This window comes from Haliotis rubra, unplaced genomic scaffold (assembly GCF_003918875.1).
Source record: "Haliotis rubra isolate DU_JTF1 unplaced genomic scaffold, ASM391887v1 Scf292, whole genome shotgun sequence".
Lineage (NCBI taxonomy): Eukaryota > Metazoa > Mollusca > Gastropoda > Lepetellida > Haliotidae > Haliotis > Haliotis rubra.
Window position 1 is genome coordinate 1,007,386 of NW_025766960.1, and position 10,439 is coordinate 1,017,824.

General features: G+C 39.5%; 1 protein-coding gene across 1 annotated transcript in view; it reads left to right on the forward strand.

The window, feature by feature from the left end:
- The window catches only part of LOC124282107 (neurogenic locus protein delta-like), a 42,409-nt gene extending 37,286 nt beyond the window's left edge, over positions 1-5,123 (forward strand). Inside the window, exon 11 of the mRNA XM_046718077.1 lies at positions 73-5,123. Coding sequence (XP_046574033.1) covers positions 73-610 — 538 coding nt within the window. The 3' untranslated portion in view covers positions 611-5,123. The remainder of the gene's footprint in view (positions 1-72) is intronic.
- The last annotated feature ends 5,316 nt before the right edge of the window (positions 5,124-10,439 follow it).

Here is a 10,439-nt window from a genome sequence, read left to right on the forward strand (position 1 = left end):
CAAGGCAAGAAAGCAAGAAAGTACAAAATTTGGTTAGTATGCGTTCCCTATCCTCCTATTTTGAATTTCCAGAGACAAGTCCAAGGAACTGATGCGATGCGAAAGCAACGTGATGGACGCCGAACCCAACCACATGGCTTTTGAGAATGTTCTGTATCGCGAGGCGAACAAGGAGAATCTTCAGAGACAGAACAACGATCAGCCTCTTGACGGCGAACCTACGGCTAATGGCGTACTGGCGACTGGCGGCGCCTGCAGCGATGAAGCAAACCCCTACTGCCAACCAGTGCAATATGACACGCTTCCGAAACAACCCAACACTCTTTGCAACAGCGCTGGTCAGTACGAGAACAGCAATCTGGCCACTCTGGACACCCGCTGTGAAGCAGGAGTCAATGATTACACGGACTTTGATGACCTTGACGGAGAAAAGGCTGCAGCGGAGAATCACTATCAGGAGCTGGACGAGGTCCTCCAACAAAAGGCGGCCATTGCAGCTGGTAACGGTGACGTTGGCGATATCAGCGACGTCTCTGCTGGCAACAGTGACATCGAGGACGACATTGACAAAATCAAAGAAGAAATCAGGAAAACCTATAGTGAAGCCTGAAGAAAATAGTATTGTTGGGTCCATATAACAAGAGAATGTCTCAGCTAAACAGTTGCAGGTTCTACGTTATTCCCCAAAAGTATCTGTATGGTTTAAAATGTGTTCCATACAGAAAGACAGATATTGTGGAGGCGTTAATTGCGTTTATTTTTAATGTATACCTACAGAAAAAAAATCTTTAAAAACGTTTCGCATGAATTGGAATTTTGAAATTGTATTGAAATTACATATTTTTGTACGTTGCTTAACATTTCACGTTTTGAAAAAGCTTTGCAGAGTCTTAACATAATATCTGCTGTCATGTGGTCGAAATATTCTCGATGCAACATTACACTTTAACTCACTGTATATAAAGTCTTGTAGGGACGGTTGAATTGTACATCTGTTACACATTTTGCCCAATTACTGAATAATACAAATTGCCAGGGAAAGGTGTACACTTGAAAATTAGATTTGAAAAACAAACAAACCCCAAAATAATAACTTTAATAGGCCAGAAACAGTGGCCAGAACATAACAACTTCCGAAGCCACAATAGGATACCCGTAGAGCATACATTGCCATCGTGTAACCATTTTTGTTTTGCTTAACGTCCAGCCACCGTCAGAGGTGTATACTTTCTTTTTCTCGTCAGTATATAATTATTGTAAATAGTGTTTTCTATATATATCATTAAATAAAATGACCATGTACATATTTTAATATCTCAATTTCGATGTATCCGGGATTGTATGATACGGAGCGATAATGACTAAGGCAAATTGTATGTGGGGGTGGGGGTGGGGGTGGGGTCGGGGATTAGGGTGGGAGATTGTACTTAACTTGGTTAAGGCGTTTGAGGGGCGGCGGGGAAGTCTATATACAGAGCTTTCACTCGTTACGCTGGAGACCGGGTTCCATTCTACTCATGGATACAATTTGTGAAGCCAGTTCCTCTTGTTCCCCGCCATGATATTGCTGCAGGCAGCGAAGAACAACACTCACTCAGTGGTTTGTCCATTTTCCCGTCGTTGTTAGTTTACCGTAATATCTCGTTAAAATGGACGTGAAGAAAGTATTCATCCTGGCGTTACAGCAAAACTGTATTCATTCTATTAACAGTCTTACCAGAGTGTGTTATACCAGTGTGTATAGTGTTATGAATACTTCGGTTATAACGAACTCAAGGGACCAATAATTTAGTTCGTTATTACCCGAGATCTATAAAGGCATTTTGATTAATATATACACGAGAAAGGCTGGACCTGAAACAGTTTTTATACCTGTCACTTACTGTAACGTTTACTGTAATTATCCATTCCCTCATTAGAGAGGGACAAGTGTCTCATTCAAAGCGGTCCTAGCTCTGTGTCTGTCATAAGACGTCGTGAAAGTATGGGAATTTCGATAATTGTAGCAGTAAGATCTCTTTGTGGAGCGAAGCCCTGGTGCCAATCGACAAAGCGGATCTTGGCACCAAGACGATCGTGTCTGCTGTACTTAGCCATAGATTTATGACAGTCTTAGCACTGAGATCGATTTGCCGAACGGCGCCTCGTGTGCTGCTCCGCGAAGCAACCTTTGTTCCTGGGCCCCGTTCCTCAAAGCGATCGTAGCGCTACGACAGTCGCAAGTCTATGTTAAAGTATTGGAGTTACGATCACCTTAGCGCTACGATCCCTTTGAGGAACGGGGGCCCTGGACTTTTAAGGATCACGAGCTCCTTGTGTGTTAAGGACGCTTTGGGCATGCGGACCATGACCTCTGAAGTATTTCTTGCCAACTGATCATTATTATTATTATCATATATGTAGACATTATGTTGTATTGATGTTTTTCACAGATGTACATAAATACTTATACAATGAACACTCTTTAGTCCGAACCACTTTGAATACTATAAAGCTTGATACTTAACGTTGTAACCTATTCTATTTGTTATGCCGTTCGGATTAACTGGGTGTCGTTGAAATTTAGTTTTGATACCACGTGACACAACGTACCAATTTAGTAATGTATAACGGTGTTTCATTTTAGAACCTGTGATGTTTATATGATTGTGATATATACTTGAATAATATATAAACTCATTACATACATTCCACCAAAATGTAAAATATGGTCTTTAAAAAATTGCAAATATATTTTCAGATACACGCAAATCTCAATTCATGATCATATTTTACATAAGCATAATCACATTTTTAATCATATGAAGCCTTTTCAATTTTTATATTACAATGTAAATATTTAGTTTGGTACAAAACTAAATCGGCTCTTCCATTGCTTCCCTATTTCTATATAATGCACTGTTACCTTGTGAAGAGATTATGAAAGAGATTCCATAAACAAATGATATTAAGCAAACCCAGCCAAGAAGGCAAAGGCGAGTGCCCCTTTAAACCAGTGCTATGTTTTCCAACTTCGTGCATTACCTTATTTTTATTTGAATGTACTGAGCACCGAGATCTATGCATACATTGACTATGTCCATCGTGATCTGTTCGATTACCATTTCAGAAGTTGGGGAGTAATAAGAAAAGTGAGATACTTTATGGATGACAACCACACTATGGTACTCAGGACTTATCGTTATAAGAATCTGTACCGTCACGTCACAGTGTAGTGGGAAATAAAATGAATGCGTTTAGTTTTACGCCGCACTCAGCAATATTCCAGTTATATGGCGGCTGTCTGTAAACAGTCGACTCTGTACCAGACAATCCAGTGATCAACAGCATGAAAATAGATCTACGCAACTCGGATACGATGACATGTATCAACCAAGTCGGCCAGCCTGACAACCCGATCCCGTTAGTCGCTTCTTACGACAAGCATGGGTTATTGAAGATCAATTCTAACCCGGATCTTCATGGGTCGTGTAGTAACGAAGCGGTCATCCATACAGTAGCATACCTTTCTTGTACTTCCACCATGATATGTAAACCGTGCTATTATACTAGTTTGTATAGTGTTGCATACCATCATATCACACTGCTCCATTGCTGCTTGAAATAAAATTGGAAATTTTCAAGGACGGGTGACCCTGACCTAATAGAAGTCATCACAAGGTCACTGAATTATTAAATCCACTGACCCATTTTGGGCAAAACACCGGACTTTGCTCAAACATAATACACACAAGATCTGCGCAAATTTACGTTTGTTGAATCTACTCTTGTGATCATGTTAAATGACCTCGAGTGCCATTATCGCAAACGCTAGCCATTCGTCACCGGTCGTTCATTTCCGCAAGTCCTTCCATCGCTTCCGGAATAACACGAGTGGTTCCGTATGTCACAAACTGTAATTGTGTGCCGTATGAAAACAATCTGAGTTGTTTGTAGCTGTTAAGTGTAACGCTAATGTTTAACTTTGTCCTATAATCACATGCCAATCCATGATCCCTTGTATTTGTACATTAATGCACGCAGGCGACATTCGTGACCTACTCGTTTTATTCCAGGGCAAACCGAACAGGAACTCGGTTCTTTCTCCTGGCCATTTTCAGACTGGGTACCGTCTAAGCGCAAACAGGCGGATCTAAAACATTTGCCATGTCATGGGACGACCTTTTGCGTCCAAGCTAACGTATAAGTCTCCGATAAATTATATATATTGCAGAAGATATTTAAACACGTCGGAATTAACTGGTTGCACAGTTAACAGTATTTTGGAATATTTTTATATTCAAGACGTATGTAAAACAGAAACTTATTCCTGAAAGATTATTTGACCAACGTTCTTGAAGTCATACACGCATTCATATTGGTTTTTATTTCCACACATTACTTTAATCGATAGGGTGACGTGTCTGCTTCCGGGTTACGGAAAGGGCCAAGTGGTGACGAATGAAGTGGCTATTATGCCTTACATGGCGGCTTAAACGTCAAAGGCCGTATTACAGCGGCAATAACATTCGTAACTACTCGTCCCTTTCCGTAACCAGAAAGAAGACTCGTACCCCTTTCGTAGCCATGTCCGCGAGAAATATTCCCCCAGCCAATCAGAATGCGCGTATGTAAAGAAGAAATTGGGTCAAAATAGTTAGTTGAAATAATTTTCATTTCGGCTTGCATAATTTTTCCCCAGACACTTCAAGTATATTTTAGTTATTGCATAGTCCTCCTGGGTTTCTTGAATTTGTATAACCAGGATATATTGACATTATGGCGTAGGAAAGATTCACCGTTTACTCGGAAAAAAATCCTTGGTGTGGATGCCATGTTTGTTTTCTAAGTAAACTAGAGTTACATGCCCTTCGAAATAGTTCGGCGACTAGACTAATTCTTTCTCTCGGCGCTTTTGTGCTCATGGAGCAATAACGCAGGTCAGGGAGGGTATTTAATGAGAATTCGTGGACGAGATCATGTTTACATGATATTTACCTTTCTACAGAACAAGCACTACGTTTCATTCTAACAATACTCTGTATATTTTTACCTTTTGTATATATTTACTTGCCTGTTTTAACACACATTGATCAGAGTTATGTCTACTGGAGGATACGTTTCAATAAAGTTTGTTCTTTCCAGTATGTGTTGAAATTATTTTGTGGTTAGGAGAAGATAAATGTAATAGTGAGTGTGCAATATTCCAGAAATATCACGACTATGGACACCATATATGGGCTTCGGTGTCGTGACCAAACGCTTTAAGGGCATTGACATCCTATAAGTAATACATTTAGTGACAGTTGCTTGACATAGCTACGGGGTAATTAGTATCAGCTGACAATATATGTTGACAAAGGTGTTCCTGAATTGGTTGCTATGGCAGTATCTAATGACGATCAATCATGATATGTGCCTTGCATGATCTTGGGTGAGAGAGTTAAAATTAACGTCACATTGGCAATATTTCAGCCATGTACTGACGAGAAGAGTAACGTTACCTATAAGAAATGTTTAAGAAAAAATATTAATTTCAAATAATAAAATATTTCATTCAACACAAAAATCAACATTACATATGTAACGGGAACGGCCTTTACGACACATGACCATGATTCAACTGAATACTTGTGTAGAGACAATTCTGATCACCCTGTACATTGCGCACCTGATATGTAATCTTAGCACTACTGGAGGGTGCTCCCTTCCTTGTAGTACCAGATTCCTCCTGATCTTTAGAACTAACAAATTGTGGCCCTGTCAGTTGTTGAACCTGACAACTAAGGACTGAAGTTTCGGCCCCTCCCTCAGTCCGAACTAGTTTTCCGAACTGTTAGTTGTTGCCCTATCAGAAACAGTGGATCCCCGTGTCTTTTCTAGCTGCGGACAGTGACTGATCATATGTCCTTTCTCCTCACAATAAAAGCAAGCACCTGTTCTCATTTCATCACTATATTTTTGCCTGCTAAATGACTGCTTGAACCTAGCCAATTTCTCATCAATGAGCTTGGCTAACATGTCTAAAGTTACTGGACTTTCAGTTTCCCTGGTAACCTGAACATTTGATTCTGACTTAACTAAACAGATTTTTCCACTAGTTGCTACAGGTTTTCTATTCCGACTTCCCTCCACAGCTTCATACTCTATTGCATAGGAAATAGCCTGCTCCAGAGTTTGGGGATGACTAAAGGTAACCCTTTTCCTCATATCAAAATTATTCAACCCAGTCACATACTGGTCAATAATCTGGAGTTCAAGTGAAGTGTAGGGAACCTCAGGGTAGGCAAGCAATGCCAGCCATCTAAGTTGATACCCGTAATCAGCGGCAGACTCATCTTTGCCTTGTCGCCTAAGTCGGAATTCACACCGATAAGCTAAACTCCTTTCCTTGGGGTTAAACTTCTGGGTCAACACATTTTTTATGGCATAGTAATCACTAAGCTGTCCATACGTCAGATTGCTAAGCAAAGTTTGTGCTGTACCACGCAAACTCATGCTCAGTTGCTGTGCTTTTTCATAATCATTCCAACCATTCCATGCGGCAACCTGCTCGAAATGATTATGATATAATTCTGCCACTCACTAGTTTTGCCATTGAATGTGTCGGGTTGTTTTTCCCTGCGAGTAACCTTGTCTGAACGAGCCTGCCCTTGGTTAGTATCTCTCAGAATGGAGGAACGTGGGGTAGTCACTACTCCTGGTACATTTGAACGTACATTGCTACCTGAAGAGCTACCTAAATGCGAAGACCAAGACGACGGACATGGTGCACTCGATCCCAAACTCTGTCCACCACCAAACCTATCTTGATCTGACGATGGTTCGAACCTAACAGACCTACCACCAAACTGACCTGATCGAGAGCCGACAACATACGGATAACCTATCTCCGAGGCGGAAGCTGTCACGGATCCTGACCCGATGGTATCCCCACACTCATAACCTCGTTTCCCAAAATCTGGCAAAAATGTTTGGCCTCCCAGATTATGTTGTGGAGTCGAGGCTCTACGAGAAGGTAATTCGCGAAATGCATCATCACGAACTGAAGGGGATGGCAAACCAGAAACACCAAACAGTTCATATTCAAAATCCATTTTTAAACTAATCCTATTCCTAATCCTAAAAAAGCCAAAACAAACTTCAGTCTTATTTCATGTTAACTTAACCACAAAAATAGTTTTAATTGCAGCACATCTACATCCTGGTCACGGCACCAAATGTAACCGGGAGCACGTGTTTCGTTTCGTGCAGACATTTTGGGTATCATACTTTGATTCTGTTCCGTCGGTGGTTGAATTGTTTTCGCCGCCATTTTCTGTTGCAGTCAGGTTGTTTGGTATGAGCAATTCTGATTGGTGGTTGGCAGATTGGCTGGCCAATCGTGGCGAGGTTGTTATGTAAGACGTAGGGCAGCTGCAGGGTATTTAAGCGCGTAACACGAATGATCGGCGACCGGTCACAGGTGACGTTATCCACCGCAATATGTCCCGTGATGGAACAACAAGATGTTCCGTGACGGAACAAGGAGTCCCGACTACACTTCCTGTTAGGTTTCAATTTATTTTTCGGCCAATAAAGAGAAATTGAATAGAAAGGTTGTATATTTTGGGGTAAATTTGTTGGTGGGGACGGCCGGGTGGATTTCAGCATAATGGAACATGCCAATCAGTAGGAATTTCGTATATTAGTGTAGGTGCAGTAGATTGTAGGTAGGATTTAGTGCTATTTTAAGAGGGTGGTTTATGCGTAGTTGAGAGGGTTGGGAGAAAGTAGGTTAGGTTATTAATAAAATATTTTAAGTAATTGTGTTTGTATATCTTTTGTTCTCAGGAATTTGTTAGATTTGACTTATTGTTTATATTGTTTGTTGAGTTATAATTTATGAATAAATTATGTCTTTATTTAAGAAATTTGATGGTTTTTAATTGCTCCTCTGCATCCACGAACTGGGAACGGGACGGCTTTGATTTAGAACACACAAAACACAACGCAAAGCATCATGGTCATATATGTCGTTTAGGCCGTTCCCGTTACACATATAATGCCATTAAAACACGAGCTGTAGACCAGATGTCACAAAAGCTTGACCAGGGGTGGTGGGGCAGCCAAGTGGTTAAAGCGTTCGCTCGTCACGCCGATGGTCCGGTTTCGATTCCCCACATAATTACAATGTGTGAAGCCCATTTCTGGTGTCCCCAGTTGTGATATTGCTGGAATAATGCTAAAAGCGGCATAAAACACAACTCACTCACTCACACTAGACCACATTACTGTGGGTCCTGGGGGCGCATGATCCAGGGATTAAGCACGTGTGATGGAAAGAAATCTAGAGTGATGAGCATAATTTTACTGCCCCAAAGAAATCTTGACTATGGTTAAGAAAAGAAACGAGTTTAAATGAAATTTAATATACTGGACAAAATAAGTTAGGGATATTGGTATTTTTATGATTGATATTTTATTAATGTGTCAATGTATAAGTACATCATTATTCATAATTTCAAAATTTACATATATCCCTAACTATTTTTGTCCAGTATATTGCGGAAGAAGATTCTAGTGTAACATATACTGGACAGTATAAGTAAGGGATATTGGTATTTTTATGATTGATATTTTATCAGTGTGTCAATGAATAAATACATCATTATTCAGTATTTCAAAATTTACATATATCCCTAACTATTTTTGTCTAGTATATATCAAGTTATCAACAAACCAAACTGACACAGAGCATAGACATCGAGTCCATTCGATCAAGTGTGATGATTGAAAATGACTTTGTGTTCTAGCTCAGAGCGAAAATTAAAAAGGATGCCTGCATTTTAGTATATTGTATTCCTCGGTATTTCACTTTAGTGTTTGTAGAAATGCTTTATGGAAATCAGGATATATTTCCCAATACAACATGTTCAGTTGAATAGTCCGTGTGTTTATTTGTTTTCTAAATACACTCTGATGAAAAAGAGAAGAAGGAACAAAGAACCACTAGCTATTCTCGAAACGTTCGTAGCCCTACGAACTTCTTAAGCCCATTCTTAATGCATTGGCTACGATCAAAATTAAGAATTCTTAGGGCTACGAACGTTTCGAGAATAAGGGCTAAGATACTGGTAAACACGTGTTCACTGCAGGTCCAAACAATGTGGGATGACACAGGAAACTGGACAACAGTGGACTCATGAATCGATTATTCGTAGACTGCCGCCATATAGCTCGAATATTGCTGAATGCGGCGTTAAACTACAAACAAATAAACAATTCAATCTGTAGACACTATACGAAGAGTGTAGGTCAATGTCTTTATCTGATCATCTCAGTGGGCGACATTTAAAGCCAAGAACTTTGTTGCACCTCTTAACAATGGACGCAATGATAGTAAGTGTTAACCCAGAGCCTGTATTGCATGTGCAACTATTTAGGCGTTAACCAACAAACGCGGATGGCTATATCACTTGCCAGTCTATTTATGTCCAGGAGAAAGTAGATAACTGTAAACTGTTTTTTACATTGATTAATATTTTGTGTGCGTCAAGAAACACTTGTCAAAACAGACCAAGCTAAACTGATGCTGATTTGGGTGAAAATTAGAATGGCACTTAATTTTGACATTTATTTTGTCTTTCCATTTTCTGTTCATCTTGAATGAGGAACGAAATTTACTGGACAGTTAATGCAACTCGCGTAAATGAATTAAATGTCCTGGTTGGAATGTGAATGTGCAGTTATGTTTAAACACAATTTATACTTGAAAACTATTTTGGAAAGACCATGACACGCTATTAAGAAAGAATGATGTGCTTTTCTAAATATCAGTATGAAAACAGCTAGCTCTGTATAAACCATGAGTATTTCATTTTTATATGCAAACTTAACGGTATCCCATTTCTTACACCCCGGCAACACGCGGGGGAGGTATTTCTCAAGAAATCTTTCTGATTCTTAACACATCCCATTTTGAATGTTTATTTAATATACTGACCAGCAAAAGAAATGCAATTCAAGAGATCAAAACAATTGTGTTAAAGTATCAAATCCAAACTCATGCTGAAAAAATATAATTTTCATGAATTCTGAGTTGCGTTTTTATTGCTGGTCAGTATATATTCATTTTCTTTGAAAATAAGTTGTGATCGTTTAGATGATTACCAAAAAAGGTTTACTTCTATTGTTGTGTAGTCCGCAAACACTTCTGGTTTCAGGAACGTATGCAGTCTCAAGGTTGAAACAAAATCGTATTCTGAGCAATGTATTTTCTGTTTACAACGTCACATGCATGTATTGAAATACATGTACCAAAGCCGGTGCTGCATGACACGATATGGTATAATATTCTACTTTTCATTGTTCCACGAAAATAATTATTTGACTTCCCTTTTATTTCCTTTTTCTGTTTTTATCTGATATAACCTTGTAAGTGACGGTTAGAATAGGTCTTCAGTAAAACATGCTTGTCG